This window comes from Denticeps clupeoides, chromosome 1, assembly GCF_900700375.1.
Source record: "Denticeps clupeoides chromosome 1, fDenClu1.1, whole genome shotgun sequence".
NCBI lineage: Eukaryota > Metazoa > Chordata > Actinopteri > Clupeiformes > Denticipitidae > Denticeps > Denticeps clupeoides.
In genome coordinates this window covers 4,897,767-4,916,878 of record NC_041707.1, presented here as the reverse complement: position 1 = coordinate 4,916,878, position 19,112 = coordinate 4,897,767, and the positions used below count along the sequence as shown (strand labels likewise).

The 19,112-nt window shown below is 42.2% G+C and overlaps 2 protein-coding genes across 4 annotated transcripts in view; one reads left to right on the top strand and one right to left on the bottom strand.

The window, feature by feature from the left end:
* The window catches only part of vrk1 (VRK serine/threonine kinase 1), a 42,637-nt gene that overhangs the window by 17,493 nt on the left and 6,032 nt on the right, over positions 1-19,112 (bottom strand). For both annotated transcript variants that reach the window (XM_028969991.1, XM_028969984.1), the window contains exon 4: positions 6,850-6,906. In XM_028969991.1, the coding sequence (XP_028825824.1) occupies positions 6,850-6,906 (57 nt within the window). The remainder of the gene's footprint in view (positions 1-6,849; positions 6,907-19,112) is intronic.
* The window catches only part of LOC114784539 (protein phosphatase 1 regulatory subunit 37), a 29,479-nt gene that overhangs the window by 6,945 nt on the left and 3,422 nt on the right, over positions 1-19,112 (top strand). For both annotated transcript variants that reach the window (XM_028970012.1, XM_028970019.1), the window contains 5 exons: positions 1,768-1,915; positions 6,042-6,197; positions 6,658-6,770; positions 8,839-8,980; positions 9,065-9,231. In XM_028970012.1, the coding sequence (XP_028825845.1) occupies positions 1,768-1,915; positions 6,042-6,197; positions 6,658-6,770; positions 8,839-8,980; positions 9,065-9,231 (726 nt within the window). The remainder of the gene's footprint in view (positions 1-1,767; positions 1,916-6,041; positions 6,198-6,657; positions 6,771-8,838; positions 8,981-9,064; positions 9,232-19,112) is intronic.

The following is a 19,112-nucleotide window of genomic DNA, read 5'->3' as shown; positions in this document are numbered from 1 at the left end:
GCTGACCGAGTTAGAATAGCAGAACGGATGCTTTAAAAGGAGGGTGATGCTTGAAATCATTGTTCTTCCTCTGTTAACCATGGTTACCTTCAAGGAAACACATGCAGTCATCTTTGCTTTGCATAAAAAGGGCTTCAAAGGCAAGAATATTGCACCTAAATAAACCATTTATAGGAACATGAGTGTCATGATGAAGGCTTCAGGGCGCCCGAGAAAGGCCAGCAAGCACCAGGACAGTCTCCTAAAGATGATTCAGCTGCGGGTTCGGGGTGCCACTAGTGCAGAGTTTGCTCATGAATGGCAGCAGGCAGGTGTGAGAGCATTTGTACGCACAGTGAGGCAAAGACTTTTGGAGAACGGCCTGGTGTCAAGAAGGGCAGCAAAGAAACCACTTCTACTGCAAGAAAAACATCAAGAACAGACTGATATTCTGTAAAATGAAGACTGGGGTCAAGCCATTTTCTCTGATGAAGCCCCTTTCTGATTGTTTGGGACATCTGGAAAAACGATTGTCTGGAGAAGAGAAGGTGAACACCACCATCAGTCCTGTCTCATGCCAACAGTAAAGCATCCTGAGACTATTCATGTGTGGGGCTGCTGCTCATCCAAGGGAGTGGACTCACTCACAATTTTAACTAAGAACACAGCCATGAATAAAGAATAGTACCAAAACATCCTCCAACAGCAACTTCTCCCAACCGTCCAAGAACACTGTGGTGAAGAACGATGCCTTTTTCAGCATGATGGAGCACTGTGCCATCAGGCCAAAGTGATAACTAAGTGGCTCAGGGAACAAAACATTGAAATTTTGGGTCCATGTCCAGGAAACTCCCCGACTTGAATCCAATTGAGAATTTGCGGTCAATCCTCAAGAGGCAGGTGGATAAACAAAGACCCACAAATTCGGACAAACTCCAAGCACTGGTTATGAAGGAATGGGTCGCCATCAGTCTGGATTTGGCCCAGAAGATGATTGACAGCATGTCAGGGCAAATTGCCACGGTCTTTGGGTGGAAAAAAGGGCCAACACTGTAAATATTTACTATTTGCATAAACTTTATTTAATTGTCAATAAAAGCATTTGAAACTTTAAAAATGCTTGTAATTATACTTCATTACAGAAATTACGGACAAAAAGATCTAAAAACACTGAAGCAGCAAACTCTTTGAAAACCTGTATTTGTGTCATTCTCAGTTTGGAAGTGGTGCCCATGAGTTCATTCATTTTATTGATAATAGGTTAGTTTCCATTACATAATACATTGTATTTGGATCTTAAAATGAGTCAAATGAATAATCAAAAAAGCATCAAGCACCTGAAACCCTGAATATCTCTGAGGCTCACTGATGGATCCATGCAGTTACTACAGTAATAACATTCAAAGGAGCTGATTCCCGAGTTTAAGGGGTTAAATCCATATTCTGCTCAACGCTGTGGGTCATGAAAGTGTGCTGGTGCTTGTAGCCCCTTTTTTGTGAGAAATACCCTCATAGTGAGATGATGGCATCATGTTAGATCAATCAAATACATCACAGGGAGAGACGGGGGAAAAAATCTGGACACCTTTGATGCAACGGACTAAGGGCTAAGACCTAACAATGGCCCCCAGATTTGCGTCTTTTCGGGTTTTTGATGTCTGCGGTTCTCCTGGACAGGTTAGTGTTTTGATGAGAAAGGGGCGATTTGTCCAGAGGAAGGGCAGATTCGCGCCCCAGAGCATCTCCTTCTACTCCCTCTACTGACTACTTGCTGTCTGGTCTCTACAGAGTGGATGCCTGTGGAGGCTAGATGCCTGCAACGTGCCCGTGGTGGAGTACCCAGTGCAGGCCCTGTCAAAAGCCCTCCTCACCAGCAGGCTGACAGTGCTGAACCTTGAAAACACCTGCCTCAGCGGCAGGCCCCTCTTCACACTCGGTAAGCCCACGCTCACTATTCACCGGAGGTTTGGCCAGGAGAGCCCGAGCGCTGGTGGCCACGGAATAATTGAATGGCCTTTCAGTCCTCTGCAGCTTCAGCCTAATGAAGCAGGTGCTCTGTGAAATGGAGTAGCTTAATGTTGTAGCGGCAATTAGCCCCATTTTGCCACTTAATATTGAAATGTAAAATGGTATTAACTCTCGTAAGTCATCAGGTTAATGTGCTGACTTGTTGATTTAGTTGAATCATTGAGAAGGACTTGCACACCTTTTCATGGAACTACATCTTCTCTCTGTTTTGCGCTGACGCTTCTTTACTAATGCCACATTCAGCAGTTCACCCACCAGAACGCTTGTGTTAAAGCGCTGATAATCTGCCCTTTTGGCGTGTTGGTGTGGTCTCGAGATCACACTTGTGATCCCCCCTCTATGCAAGTGGTACAAGGCTTTACAGATGACTCTCTTGTATCTGTTTTTCTGAAACCCCAGAAGATATGTCGAGGGGTTAGAACCATATATACATGTACAGCATTTATCAGACGTCCTTATCCAGAGCTTCTTACAATGAGTAGTGACAGGGACAGTCCCCCTGGAGACACTCAGGGTTAAGTGTCTTGGTTAGGGACACAATGGTATAAAGTGGGGGTTGAACCTGTGGACTTTGTGGTCTTCTGGTTCATAGGTGAGTTCCTTACCCACTAGATAAAATGAATGGTAAGATATGAATCTAAGTGAAAATTGGGGTAAAACTGAAATCAACATAAAAGACCTAGAATTCTTAATCATTTGTAAAGTTATTAAACAACAAGTTACATTAAAATATGATAATTTGTGTTTTTTGCAGTTCTGTAAAGGTGGTAAAATGTAAGTTAGGCTTAGGCCCATATATAGAATAGAATACAATGCCTTTTTATTGTCACTATACACATGTAAAAATGAGATTAAAAGTGACTCCTTCAGTGCAGATATGTATGTAGAAAATAGTACAAGGAAATACAAAATACACAAAAAAATATATATAGAAATGACAAAATAACAGCGCTTTATACATATGGGAAAAATAAAGTATGATTTTATATACAGTGTGTGTGGGTTGGATAACTACACATTTTTTTTTTTTAAGTATTCACGGTAATGATGAACATGTTGTGTACTGTATATATCGTACACTCACTAGCCACTTATCTAGAAACACTAAACCAGTGACCTACTTGATTTATAACTACATGGTTACACAGGCAACCATCTGCCTATATCCTACATGTGTTCTGAGGAGATTAGGGCGACCGTGAACTTGGTCAGACACTTTCCATTCGAAGCCTCTGCTGTTGCTGCTGTTCTCCTGTGCTTTGCATCTCGCCTTTTCTGATTCCAGAGGTATGTACCTATGCATGCATGATGTTAAAAGCCTTAGAGAGTGTAGAACAGACTGTACAACAGAAGGCCGGTGTTGAGGAACGGTGTGGAAAGTCCAGATTTAGTCACGCATCAGATGCACAGACAAGGATCTCTGAGCGTCAGTGCTTTTTTTTTTTTTTTTTTTTCCAAAGAGCTGTAGTGCCTGGTTCAGAAATCTTGCAATTGCAAGTTTGTGCGCTTTACTTAAAAAGTAGTCTTTTTAATAAAAATGGACACTACTTTTTGAGCCTAATTGAATTTGAATTGGAACAAAGTGGTCTTCAGAGAGCACGACAGACTGAAGAGAAGAGCCTGCTCATCAGGTGTGGCATTTCAATAAAATCGCATGATCCATTTATTATTAATTATTTGTTTGTTTGTAGTATTAGTGGTAGATGAAAGATGTTCTTCTGAGCACAGGCTCTGTACATGTTTTTAGATGGTGGTCCACTCACTGCCGTGTTCGTATCTGCTCAGCAGTGGTCAGAATTCGAATGGTGTACGTTAGCATTAATCCTGTAGGATTAATGCTAAAAAGGTGTTTTTTTTCTGCGGTTCTTCTTCCTCTGGATAAGACCCGGGGCAAGGGTGTCTCTTCACAGTGCTGACAGAACAGCTACGAGGTGTGTGTGTAGATAAGCGATGTCCATACGCCGCCCTGACCAGCAGGAACAGATGATGGAGGACAAAGAGAGGCGCAGCAGATTTTGGCCTTGTGACCCTAACAGCCAGACCTGCCTGGGATTAGATGTCCTAATCTTCTGCCTGTCACTTTACACACTGCTGCACAGATACATGTAGAGACACTACGGCCAGCTCTCTCCCAGTCTGCTACCAGGAAATACACGGTGAATGTAAAGCAAGAGCTTTATATTCATCTTTTAATGTGTAATAGATTCCCATCCCCCCCCATGCATTTTATATGACTTATATATATGAAAGAAATGCTCTCTCGGACGAAGGAAGAGGAGAAAGCAACCTGCACGGTACAGTCCTCCTTCAGGGTGGAGGTGAGGCTCTGTCCCTTTAAAGCTTCCTGGATCCGTTTGGTATTTTGGGGCCGTGCAACTGCCCCCACGCTGCACCGTGGGGTGCCCAGCACCTGATCATTGCCATCGATCCGCGGGGCCCTGATTGCGGGACTTGGTGGTCCGCACAGTGGAGTCCCCTCAATCAATCCAACGATCCCTCCCATTTGGTTCCCACTGTGCGTGATGACAATGTTGGCATTCCGCATGCAACCGAAAGGGCCTGAACAAATCTGCCCCATCGATTCGCGGAGACAGTAGTGTGATGCCACAGGCAAATCACAGAAGAGCAAGATTCTCCTCAAAGGACAGAGAATAACTGCTATAATGGCAATTCCAATAACAGTAATTACAGTAATAGTAAGAATAGACACAAGACCATTTATATAACATTTTTTTTTTCTTCAAATTTTTATAAAATAATGTTGTATTTTGGCAACATGGTGGTCTTTAGTAAAAAAAAAATATAATTATGAAAAAGAACTGAATAAACAATGTGATCTATTTATTGTGCTACAAATAAATATAGTGTTAGCATATTTATTTGCACCTACTACAATTTAGCAGTGACCCCGCCCTGTCCTGTAATACCACTCTGCACCTCTAGAGGTGATGAGGTGGTACTGTAGCATCAAGTCTGTCCTGAATCCTGCCTGAAAAGATTGTGTTTCCTTGTTTGTTTGGCAGTGTTCATTTTTTTTTCTTCCCAGTTCAGAAATCTTGCAATTGCAAAATTGTGTGCTTTACTGGTAGATTTGTGCAAAGGAGAAAGTAGTCTTTTTAATAAAAATGGACACTACTTTTTGACCCTAACAGACTGAAGAGGAGGGCCTGCATATTAGGTGTGGCATTTCAATATGATCGCATGATCCATGTATCATTTATTTATTTATTTTTATTTGTAGTTATAGTGGTAGACCGTACTTAGAAATTGACTGTCATAGTCAATCTACACAGCATCTTGTATATCAGCTCTGTTTTACATTTTCAGTGAACTGTAAAATATCGCAATATGTACAGTTTCACAATATATCAATATATGATCGTATTGTGACCAATGTATCGTGATAGGTATCGCCTTTCCAATACACTCCACTAGCAATTCAGCACTATTTCACCTTTAAGCAAATTCTGCATTTTCTGTTATAGAGAAAACAGCAGCTATATTACTGTATTAATATCAGTGATTTCAGTTATGCCGTTTATCAGACACCCTTGTCGATAGTGACAGGGACAGTCCCCCTGTCTTGCTCAGGGAGACAATGGCAGTGAGTGGAGTTCGAACCTGTGACTTTGTGGACTGCTGGTTCATAGACACAAAGCCGCCACGCCTTATCACACCTTTATCAATGTCAGTGACCTTTTTGTTTCTTGCATATGTGATGAAGAATGATGGTTCTGCTCGGGAATAAAAATCAAAGGACATAAAGCAGTCGATGCATCGTAGTGTCTGTATAGGTCGGCAGTACCCGTGACCTGCTGAGTTTATTTGCAGCCAGGCCTAGCTCCTCTGCATTAAAAACAATTAGATGCCTACCATGAAAATCTAATTGGCTAATTAGTTGAACTGGGCAGAGCTGAGATTAATACCTGCAGGATATTGGCCCTCGAGGGCTGCGATTACATACCCCCGGTCCAATAAGTGTGCAGCCAAACTTTCGGTTAACCTTATTTGTTCTGCTCGTTTGCTTGTTTCAGTGGGTTCTCTAAGGAAGAACACGATGCTGCAGGACCTCTGCCTTGCTAATAATCAGCTTAACAGCTACCAGGACTCTGTGCAGTTAGGAGATCTTCTGCAAAGCAGCCGGAGCCTTCGGTCGCTGGATCTCCGCAGTAATCTCATAGCGGATGCAGGTAAATAAGGTGCCCGCTACTGTACGGTATGTCGTTTTTTTTTTACCCTACGTGTTCCTACATTTCTATTAAGGTGTCATGTGCAGTTTTATTGGAACCACATTGCTCGTACCAACGGCTTTAATGTGCATGCACCACACAGCATGCCACAGAAACCGTACAATATTGTTCCATGCTGTTAAGTCAGGTACTCTGCGCTAAGTCTGCTGTTAAGATCAGAGCAGCCTTTTTTTGGGGTTTTTTTTTCCACCCTGTCTCACGCATCGTACCGGCTACTGTGAATTCAATGCAAATCGTGGCAGAGGAGCAGAGTGTTGCCGTGTTGCTGCTGCATATTTACACCAGTTATTATGCAGCAGTGGAGATAACAGAGCCAGGAACCCACCCTGTGTCTGTGAGTGTTGTGAAGGTTATGTAAATGGCACCGTCGTTCTGGCTTTTTTTTTTCTCCCCCAAACAGGCCTAGAAGAAATACGCGAAGCCTTGAACGCCCGGAAATCAGGTTTGCGTTCCCTGCTACTCTGCAACAATCAAATTACACACAGCGGTATGACCAGTCTGGCTAACATTTTGGTAAGATATTTGCATGGTTCCACTGCGCCATTTATTGCACTTTCAATTTGCCCATATTGGCAAAAGAAAAAACACTTACTGTAGTCAGATGCCCTGTCACCTTCTTCATAGGCTCATATATGATTGGGTCCCAAGTCTGCACAAAAAATAAAACAGCATTATTGCTTCCTTAGATGAGCACAGTACAGGCCAAAAGTTTGGACACACCTTCTCATTCAGTGTGTTTTCTTTATTTTCATGACCATTTAAGTTGGTAGATTCTCAATGAAGGCACCAAAACTATGAATGAACACATGTGGAGTTATTTACTTAACAAAGTCACCGGACCTGAACCCAATCGAGATGGTTTGGGGTGAGCAGAATGAAGGCAAAGGGGCCAACAAGTGCTAAACACCTCAGGGAACTCCTTCAAGACTGTAGGAAAAGCATTTCAGGTGACGACCTTTAACCTTTTTTTGTTAAGTACATAACGCCACATGTGTTCATTCATAGTTTTGATGCCTTCAGTGAGAATCTACCAATGTAAATGGTCATGAAAATAAAGAAAACACATTGAATGAGAAGGTGTCCAAACTTTTGGCGTGTACTGTATGTTGGTTTTGGAATCACAAGGTGAAAAACATAATTTTATAAATGCTTAATATCTTCATAAAGTTGCACCTCTTTTGTGAACTTTTGTGAATATTTTTTAAATGGATATACTTTGTATTAGATAATTTAGAAGGCTTTGTGGGAAAAATTTAATTCCATATTGAGTAGAATGTATTCGCTAACACATAATGATATTTTTATTGCAAAACTGTTTATGTAAAGAAATGAATGAGGAGATGACACCTCCACCACCCGAAATGCCTGAAACGGCCAGCCTCATCCCCAGCTTTTCTCTAGTGACCATAATAATATCCGTTGCTATTTAAGAAACACCCTGATTGTCAGAATAAACTGTACCTTTCGGCCATTACATGACGATTGCAAAATCAAAAGGCTACAAATTAAAGGCCTTCCTTTTTCCCTTTCTTTCTTTCCTCTTTTTTTTTTTTTTTTTTTTTCTGCTGGGCCCTTGCTATATTCAAACTGATTCCATCCTGGCCAAAAATAAAGCGTGCACGTTCCATTTATCCTCCACCAGAAGGGAGCAGTTTGATTAAATAATAGATATGTGTTTAGAATGGTTTTTCATGTGGCCTGTCATTAAGAAGGATAAGTAGACATCCTTGCGACCATAATGAATATAATTAGTCCAATGGCTGGTCGTGTCAAATATGACATGGGAAGGGCTGTTATTAACCTTTCTCTTTTCTCTTTTCTTTTTTTTTTTTTTTTTTTTTTTTTTGGTCGCCTCATGCCTTACTTGGCCAGACACCGAGCTTCACTCGTCTGAAGAGCATAAATAAATAATGTTTGATATATTAGGCAACGGATGATTATAAAATATGTGTTAACTGAGCAACGCTTGTTTTGGGGCTGTAGGATAAATTAGGATAACACCAGTTTAACAGCAGATAGCAACACCTCACATTAACAAAAAAAAAAAAAAGCCACAAAGGCTTGACTGCTATTAACCGTGTCACGCTGAAACCGGATCAGGCCTCGGAATGTCTTATTTAACAGAATTTCCAACGTGGCACCACCACCTCGGTCGCATGGATAAACATTATTCTCCCCCCTCCCATTTCTGACACATTCTCCCTTCGTCTATTTAGGTAGAGGAAGTGTGATGAGGGTGGCGAGCGAGTGCATTTGGTTACGCAACGTTGGCACTCCCTCACGTCCCCTGCCATCTCCTGCTTTATATGGCTGCTAATCAGGCTTCGAAAATGATGCCTCTAATATGCTCTGGAGGGTCTTTCTAATGCGTGTGTGGAGTGGGTGGCACAAGCTTCGCCGGTTCAGCGGCTTTCGCTGTACATACAATTCCCAGTTCTTCACACGGCCCGTACGTCCGCCTGGATGTGTGGAAAAAAAGCGCTTAGTGTGTCGTGTATTTCATGCCATGTGACAACACACTGTCACACCGCAATGTTTGAGGGTTTTTTTTTTTTCCTCTTCCCCCGACTGCTAATTTCAGCCTTGCTTGAATTCACTGGAAACACTGGACCTGGGCCAGAACCCGCTGCAGAACCCAGGCGTGCACGGCCTGAAGGAGGCGCTCATGATGAACCGCTCCATTTTGCACCTTGGCCTTGCCGACACGCAAATAAGCTGCGAAGGTAAATGATGAATTGATTCAGCATGTGGCGCACGGGCCTCAGTATATTCATGTGGCGGGTAAACGCTCCTCCCGACAATGACAGGTGCGGTGGCTCTGGCTGAGTTTATCGCCGAAAGCCGGCAGATACAGCGGCTTGACATTCGCAGGAACTGCGTCCTCGTGGGAGGCCTGCTGGCGTTCTCATTGGCTCTGGGGATCAACTGCTCCCTTATCAGACTGGACCTGGACCAAAATTCAGAACAGGAAAAGGTCAGTCTCACATCTCCACCGGGTTTATTACAGTCTCACCAGCCAAGCCGTCTGCATTGCTTATCCGACGTTATATCTGGCCGTTAATTCGGTTTGTGGCTCTTTTGTGTACCACATTCATCCTCAACATTAAAACCACTGATGGTTGAATGATGTTGATTATTTCTTTGATCATATTGTGGATTCCATAATATTACAGTCGTGTGAAAAAACACATACCCCAAATATTGTACATTCTTCCATAATATTACAGTCGTGTGAAAAAACACATACCCCAAATATTGTAGATTCTTCCATAATATTACAGTCATGTGAAAAAACACATACCCCAAATATTGTAGATTCTTCCATAATATTACAGTCATGTTAGAAAATATGTACCCCAAATATTGTGGATTTTTCCATAATAATACAGCCCTATGAATATAATTACGTACCCCAAATATTGTGGATTTTTCCATAATATTACAGCCATATGAATAAATACGTACCCCAAATATTGTGGACTTTTCCATAATATTACAGAATCTGTGATTTACATATTTAGGCATTGTTTAACATCTGATGGTCATCTCTCAGGCTGAAGCATTGCCGTCTACAGGTCCTATGTTGTAGTTAGAGGAACATGGTGTTGACTGTTTGAGTTGACTTGGCCTCCAAATTCTGACTGCTGGATAAATGAGCAGTTTTGCATCATCATCTTGGATCTTGGTACCGCATACCATCTTCCAACAGAACACCTTCAGATGCCTGGTGGAGTCCATGTCTCAAAGTATCTGCTATTTAATGTAAATTATATTTATATTAATGACTCCATGCTAAGCTGATTGTGATGAATGCAACTGTGTTACTATGGAGGCCAACCACAACTTAAACGCTTGCCCCTGCACTATTAAAAATAACAATTAAGCACACTTGCCATCTGTTACTTATGATTTTATCTTCTCTAAACATATTTGCATATTAAAGCAATAATGAAACTCTCTGCGGAACATAATTCTCACTTTAAAATGAGCTGAAAGCACGTTTAGCACCAAACTTTAAATTATTTATTTACTAATTTTACTTTTTTTTTTTTTTTTGTCGTATTGTGGCAGTTAGTCAGGCCCATTGTGTGCCTGTCGGTGGGAAGAATGATAAATGCACCTCGGACATGCCTGTGTGCATGCATTTTAAACTCACGTCAGAAGCAGGGGTGCATTATTAAAATTCCCAGCCCGAAAAAGCAGGTGATATTAAACAGGTTAGGAAAAGGGAATACAGTATTTTACTCAAGATTTAGAGACACTGTTGGGATTTGTCGGCGCTGCCTACAGCGTGGCAGGAGGAGTGACAATTGTATTAAAAAGCAAATCTTTCCATCAGAAATCAGCGGGTGGCCAGATCAACTGTTCTGATTCAGTCTCCCAGAATTCCCTGGGCTTTGGGGGGGGGAGGGTGGAAATTTCATTTTTCAAAAGAAAAAGAAGTATGTGTGTGGGGTGCAATTTCACATGCGCATATTTAAAAAGGAACAAGGTGGCAAAGAGGAAATGTAGGTCCTTGGGTTCTTTGTTTACAGCTCCGTTTTTTTTTGTTTTTTTTTTGCGTCTTCTTTTCAGCACCGCGCTATTTGATCACTGGCCTGTTTTGCCATTAATTATTAATTATTTACCCGCTTAAAATATTCATAGCACTGAGCCGCATGAAACGCAGAGCTCGGAGGGCAGGCTATCAGTAGCCACATTAAGGTGGTACAGTATGTATTTACAGCATGTCTGTTTCCAGGGGACTCTGTCGACCTGACAAATGAACAAGCGCTGAGCTCCCAGAGAAGCCACTTCAGATCACGAGGGTCACCACAGCATTCATACGTAGATAGATGGCTAGATAAATAGATAGATAGATAGAGAGAGAAAGAGAGGGATGGATGGAGAGATTTTTTTAAAGGCCTCAAAAGTATCATTAGGTTTGCAGGTAAGGCTGCACCAAGGAGGTGGTCCTTTGGGAGAACCGGGTGGAACTAGGAGCTGTTTTGGGGCCATCAGTGCTGAAGTGGTTCGTCATGGTGGCTGGCTCTCTGATGTCAGCAGCTGACCATGCGTGCAGACAGGGAGCAGGTTCCCACTCACGGGACCGCTGACAGATCATCTCAGCCTGAGCGTCTCGCCGCCCATCATACACGCCGCACGCCGGTGACTGAAATGAACTCCCAACTCCGCGCCTACATCAAAGTCAGACAGCAACAGGAAATAAACACGGCCACGACCGCCTACTTCCTCTTCCGCCAGTGTCCTTTTCGCAGCCGCGTCAGCTAACAGTGCAATGCTCTTGACCAGGACTGCTGATCCTGTCTCTTCCACTAGAATTCCAATTATAATTTGTATATACAAAGTCTATATAAGGTTCTGCATGCCCTGTTCATATCATAAACATGTATCAACAATAATACCTTCTCGCAAGTAGTGCTTTTATTGGAAGCTTTGGACAATTCTATAAAACAACACATTTTGTTGTTTTTTTGGGGGGGGGATTTAAATTAAATTAAGAGAAACATAAGCCTGGTTCATGATGACCTATTTATGTCACCCATAGCATGCTCTTGTGTGCATGCATTGATTTCACCAATTTAATATTACTGTGATCAGCAGAATCGATTTCATCTGATCTGTATCACATGCTGGATACCTTTAGCCGGTCCCCAGCACCGCTAAACACCACTGGCTGAAAATATCCTGGCAGCAGCTGGAAAATCTGGCCTCGGCTCCCTCCCAGTGTATTTTCTGTGTAAAACAGGCATATTTGCCAGCTGTGTAATTTACTGTGGTGCTCATTTGCATATTAAAGCATTAATTAGCCCCTCTGAGTGCCTGCGCGGGGAAAGTGTAATCATCGGACGTGTAGTCGCAGGGGAAGGCGCCGTGTTTGGGTCCTCGGGGAGGCCGAGAGGAGCATGCCACAGTCTCTGGGTGCCTCTGTTGACCATGCGGTGCATGCTTGTCTGCTTTGTTTTCCTCTGCTCTGGGGGATGTAGCGAGGTTGCGCTGTGCCGTTTTCCAGCTCTTCCTGCCCCTTTGATGTGCCACACTTGATCTGTCTCCCTGTCATTTTAATAGCCCTAGTTTTCCTCATCACGGCAGTCAGAGGTGTGACCTGCTGTTTCACAGGAACTACCGGAGTTTTTTTTTCCGTTTTTTTTTCTGTTTGATGATGGTAGGGAGGTGTTCAGAGTGCGGTGTGCAAATGATGCACAAAACAACCCTCTGTCTTAACAGCTATATGGTTATAACAGTGCAAACAGAACTAGATACATAAAACTGCATCACCTCATAATATAGATAAATAATTACATCATTTTAGTATAATAAAGCTCAGTATTGGGTGTAATGTTGTCAATATGTCTGTAAATTAATCATACATTTTGCAATGAAGTAATGATGATTTAATCGTGATTTAATTTTTAATCATAAAGCTTGCTATAATGCTAGAATTTAAAACTATGACAACTGGAAAAGAGGCTCAAGACAGGGAGTGACAGGGAAACGATCAGGTTTTTAAATAAAACACTTTGCTCAAAGCCCCAGGTGAGCAAGCCAGAGGCAACAGCGGCGAAACAGGAAGAAAACCTTGAGATGAACCAAGACGCAGCAAGGGGAACAGATTCTCCTCTGGTCAGAACTGGAATAAAATGAAATCCATTCCAAAAAAAATTATGCCATATGAACGGAACTTGAGGACTTGAGAAATCCCTCTGGAACGGAAGGGCGAAACATTGTCAAGGATCCATAACAAGTCAAGTTGCCAGTGATATATATATATTTTTTTTTTAGATAACCATGACACGGATGACTGAGAACCTTCACAGATATATGGCATATGAAGGCAGTCCACTTGTGTATAATGAATTAGCATCCATGTAGTGTGTTAGGTAATGTTTGACACGACCGGACTATTTATACAGACAGCAGTCTGAGTCTTGTTCGGACAGAGGTAAGAATCCAAGAACACCTCAAACTCTTCATTAACCTACACTACACTAGCGGGCTTTTTTAAGTAGAGTTAGAACAAGAGATGGAAGAAGAATCCATCGGTGTGTACATATGCGATTGGATGCGTGAAACGTAGCAAAGTGGAACTGAGCAGGATGTTTTGTGTGCCTAAAAAAAAAAAGATGCAGACACAGCATAAATATAGACATGTTAATGCAACACGCAAAAGATCTGTCATCTAAATCGAAAATTCATTCATTTCATGCAGGGATTGTCTCTTGCTAGGATGAATTTTGCGTCCGTGTCATAGGTCAGGCACAGAAAGAAAAGAAGATGCAGCCGTGTTATTTCATGTTAACACGTTAAAGATCTATAGATTAATTTTGACAGCCCTAACTGTTAAATTTGAAATTTATGTATGTATATTTATATCATGCAAATGCATAATTTTGGTCCGTCAGAGTGGAGTGTCGCTCACCAGGCCTGTCCCCGAACTGCACGCTCAAGCGCTCTGAGTCACCAGCCAGCAGGTCCGGGTGCGTCTGCCGAGCCTCATCTGAATATCATGAGGCCTTCAAGTTGCCGTCTCTATCAGGGGGTTCATCCACTTAGAACCTCCATTCATTTCTTTCCCTTTCAAATAGCGGAGTTGGGCTGCGGCGGATTCACATATGAATATGTATGTTTTATTAAGGCCCCGTCTGCAGCCGTGCGCTCAGTGCCCTCTCCGTCTGTCGGCTCACCTCCACCTTCCCTGGCTGGAGGACAGGGTTTTGTGTCTGAACCGACCGCACTCTGGGTGACGGAGGAAATAAATGGAGACGGTTCTGGCACGGATGCCGCCGAAGATGGGTCCTTCAATAGACCCGGGTCAGGATATGAAAGACTGTGAACATATTTGAAGCATATTTATTAGCCATATTTCAAAACTCTGGCAAAATTCACCATTAGCTGCCTGATTGTCTTTGATATTGAATGTAGCAGGCAGATGGGACACAAATTTCAGTTTATACTGCTAAAAAGAAGGAAATAAATCCATTATTGTTAGCTTAGTGCTTATTTTCTGCCTAAAGGCTGTTCGGTGTCTAGATCCATAGTTCGCCATAATATAATTCAATAAAATTTTGGCACCAGTCATTACTCCTACTTATACTCACACACAGCCTAAAATGTTGGCCGGGTTATTTATTGATTTATTGATTTATTGTATTAACCGTAGACTTTGATTGCCAAAGTTTGCTGAAGTTTCAGATTCATTTGAAACTTGAGAAAGTGGTTTATGTTCATTTTAGGCTGATCTATATTCTTTTTTTTTTTCTTTTTTTTCCTGCAAATAATTTTTGACCGGCAAATAATTACTGAGATGACGGAGTTAAAATTCTAGGGAAAAAAAGAAAACACGCACACAATGAATTTACATTTAATTAGCAGATCCAAGCGATAGCATTAATGCTAATTGAATACAGTTAAGAGTAAGCCACTTACGATTCAAACACAAGCGATAGCGTTTCATTTCATCAGCAAGGTAGTCCAATTTGCATGTGTTCAAGACTCTGGGAATAAGTAGGAACCACCTTTGTATTTCTGTTTTACTCTACTTTTCTTATTTTGCACTTGCTTATGACAAACACGCTGATCATTTTTGCTATGTAGATGAATTCACTCCCGCATACATTGCCAGTTGACTTGGCTAACACACTTTTAATGTCTGTGAGCACTGCAACACTTTGTGCTCTGTGAGGTTGGAGTGGTCTAACCAGTGATGGCCTAACCAGCTTTGCGAGAAAGACGACCTTTAAACTTTTTTTTGTAAGTCACACAAGGCGAAAGATGAGCAGAAGGTGGAACAATGGTGTGACTTTTTATTTAACATACTGTCACATGAACAAAGTTCCACTCATGGTTCACATACATAAGCGACATATGCGAAGGCGCAGCTACGAAGCTATGAATAGGCATTGTTACTTCCTGGTGAACACGTTTGTGGTGTGAGATTTTTTCCTTTTTTAATTCTGTCCGAATGCTCTTACTCTGTCACAACTCCTCCTCGCCACTGTTGGGGTGGACAGCCGGAGTCTGAGGCTTGTACTCCTGTCCCTCTGGCTGGGTTGCCAGTGCAATTGCAAGTGTGCCCTGCTGGGGGACGAGGGAGGGTGGGCAGGGCAACGCCTGTCCCTGTCCCTGTCACACTGGTCCTGTCTGCCTGGGTGCGAACATTTGCTGCCGCGCGCGTGGCTGCGATCTCAGGCCAGGGCGCCGTGCCACTGCAGACGAGCGTGGCGGACACACCGCGGTGGCACCTGTTTGGCGAAGTGTGGAGATAATGATTGGTTTGCAGGTGAGGAGCCCCAGTGGTAATCAGTAATTAACCATGTGCTACTCCATCATCAGCACCTTATGCATGAACTCAGCAGGGCCTGTTGTGCCCTTTTGCAACTCCCCTTTATTAATGTCCTTTCACAGAACTCCCACTTCTCTAACTTCAGGGCACAACAGTGCTATATTAAAAAAATAATAATGATTTTGTGGTTTTATTTTTACTCATCCAGCGGTCATTGACTATTTATGCCAAGTGAGTGTCTCCACTCAGACATTAGTGGCAAGTAATTAGTAATATTCAAAAATTTTTTTATTATATATACATTTTTTTAATACACCGGTGACAAAAACACAGAAAAAAAATAAATTAATACATTAATGAATATATTGAATGAATGAATGTTACACTACATACACTAATAGCGGCAAATGTGGTAGCATGCTAATATTAACAACACACGAGCTGAAGAATTTGGGACAGCCGAACAAAAATGACCACACTAATGCAGTCGACGTTAAAATTATGCACATAATATGTACACATTCGAAATGACTCAGTACTGCTATATGTAATAATAACCTTTTTGGAGATTAGAATCACGGATCCTAAAGATTATAAATGACTCCGGTAACTTGTTTTAAATCTGAAAAATGGCACTAAAAAGTGGCGTGAGAAAAGGCATCATGCAAAACCATAAAAAATGCACAGGAATAATTCTTCTCCTGCAACTTTGTTCACCAAAGTGTTTAGAGACCCTGACATTAGATGCCATGTATGCATAACACAAGATGAACTCCTCTCAGGGTTAAGGCTCCTTTTGATTTGATGTTTGTGGCTGTATGCGGCGTCCCTCAGATGCACTTTTTAGGGTCCCGAGAAGGCTGATTGCGATTGGTGCTCTGACGACGTGATTGGACTGTGCCCTGTTTTGGAGTGAGGAGGGAGACATGGTATCGGTAATTGGGGAAAATGTGGGTTTTGCAGGCTTGACATCCCTGGTCCCCGGGGATCAATTACCGAAACACTCATTCAGCTCTTTCTATTCAAATGAACACCTGAAGAGCAGGGGCCCGGTGCTTTTTTAAAAGCTTGGGATATTACAGGATAAATGTTGTCCCAATAAGGACCTCATCAGCAGTAATTTGTATGCATTTAAGCCCCGACAGTCGAGGCTTTGTGTGTTTCCCAGTGTTGTATTCACGTTTGCTATTATCCATTTTCAGCTTTCTTTTCTTTTTCTTACCCTGGCGAGCTGTCTGTCTGCCTGCCTGTCCGCCCATCAGTCTATTAAAGTTGGGAGGTCATCACTTATGCCTGTGATATGCTAGTTGCAGAAGGTCAGGGCATTATATTTTATAGGCGTTCCAGTACAAGCTCGTTTAATTTTATTGGTTTGATCTCTTGCCCATTTGAGACTGGAAGTACCCACTGACAGGAATGACTTCTTTGCCTTTGTGCCCAAAGTCCTGGACTGATCTGATGGTGGCACAGCTCGTGGACGGCCATAAAACCGCTTCCCCTGTGTTAGTAAATGGTTGAAAATGAAGCGAGTTGTCCTCTGGAATTGGGAGCTGCTCTCTTTAGTGTCTGTAGTCGTTAAGTTGCTTCTTTCTTGACAATTCTTGACATGAATGTTTTCATTTGCTTCATTCTTGACCAAATTCTGAATTCTATTTCATTTCCATCCACAAATACATAAGCATTGATTACCCTTGACCTCCATTCCTCCAGTAGAATAACGGAGTGTGGAGAGTCTGAGGCCAGTAACCAGCACAGTAAGACGATGTGCTGCCGCTCTGCTGTCACGGGTCACTGTCCTGCTGCTCTAAAGAGAGCGTCCAGCAGAAGTCCACTGTCCGCTGTTCACTGCATGGACTCATGATAACAATGGGGCTCTTATCCCATCAGCGCTTTCTGTCTGGCGCTCTGTTTCGCTCGCTCCCTCCCTCCCCTATGCCCATTCCCCCCAATCAAGCTGAATTTCAATATGCTACTATTGTGTGCCATTGTCATAGCTGCAAAAAGGGAAAATGCATTTTAAATGGCTGACTTTGTATCAATTTTTATATTGAAAATCTTCGATGCGTGAGTCAAGGTCTCATCTTTTATGTTTGGAGTGTCTCTTATTCATTTCTGTAATTCTCTCTCTCTTCCGAAAGTCTCTCCACAAACACAAAGACAAAACGACATGCTGTTTTAGACACCGCTGTATGGGCCAGATTCATTTTACCTGCATGAAGGCGGAGAAATATATAATGAAATATTCCAGAAATATATAATGTGCCTGCGCCACGCCACCACCACCACCACCACCACCACCACAAAAAAAACGAAACCCAAACGCCTTCAACTGTCGTCTCAGAAAACAAAGCAAAGAGCCTTCCAGACCTCCCTGCAGAGCACCGCGCCCAGAGATCACCTGAAGTGTGATATTTAAACGTGAAGCCGCGCGGATCAATTAAATTAGCCGCGGCCGCGGCCGGCAGCACTCGAGTGGCCCCGGAGGTCACAGTGGCGCACTTCCCTGCACTCGCGGCTGATAATCGGCGCGAATCGCGGCGCTCTGGAGCGCCCGGGCCCACCTTAATTACAGGTACGAGTGTGAGATTTCACGCCGCCGTTAGAGTGCAGATAAAGGCAAATTGATGATAAACTCCCGAAATCAGAGAAAATGTGAATGCAGCAGCCTGCCGGGTACGGCACACACACACACACACACACAGACAGACACATTCGAGTGTATTTTTTTGCTCGCCATGTGTGGTATTAGGATGGTGCCATTCTTTTTTTTTTTGTTTGTGTGTGTTTAAAGGATATGAGTAGTGATTCTAAGCGATTGTTGTAATAACTATTTTGGCACTTCTGTAGAGGCTTTCGTCGGCACTAAGCATTCTTGTCACAACTTTCATTGGCCCCTTTCTTATAAAATATGGTAATATGTGCTAATTATGAAAATGCCAAATTTGACAAAAAAGCCTAATTATTTTTTAATAGTTTTGCATTTTTCGTAGAAAGTGTCAGTTAACTCTTAAATCTGATTTGAAAAATATACCATTGTCTGCAGATCTTAAAATATGAAAATAAAATACACCTGGATGCAGGAACAATTTCCTTTCATTAGATTACATTTTAGATAAAATGTAATTACATTAAAATGTAAAGGAAGTAAAAGTAATGATAATAATGTGATCATTATTATTTTTCATCTTTTATTTGTCTTATTGGGTTTTTTTATGTAGATATTTCATTTCTATACCAACACGGATGCTTTTTGTTCCCATCGTTTATTTTAAGCATTGATTTAACATCCAACAGTGACATCTACAGTTGGGTGGGAATAGGAGGCAGCGTACAGCCACGAGACAATAGGAAACTTGCACTTTACATCTCCACGCCAGGTCCCAGGAGAGGAGCGGCAGAAAGGCTGTGTGTACACCATTAATTACGGCCGTTTAACGGGGCCAGTAATGTGCTGAAGACTCCTCATTAACATTTACTTCCAAAAAGAGGAGATTAAACAAAAAAAAATGATGTTTCGTGTGGAGTTTACTGTTCACTGCACAAGTTAGATGAGAAAAGATATATTTTTAAAG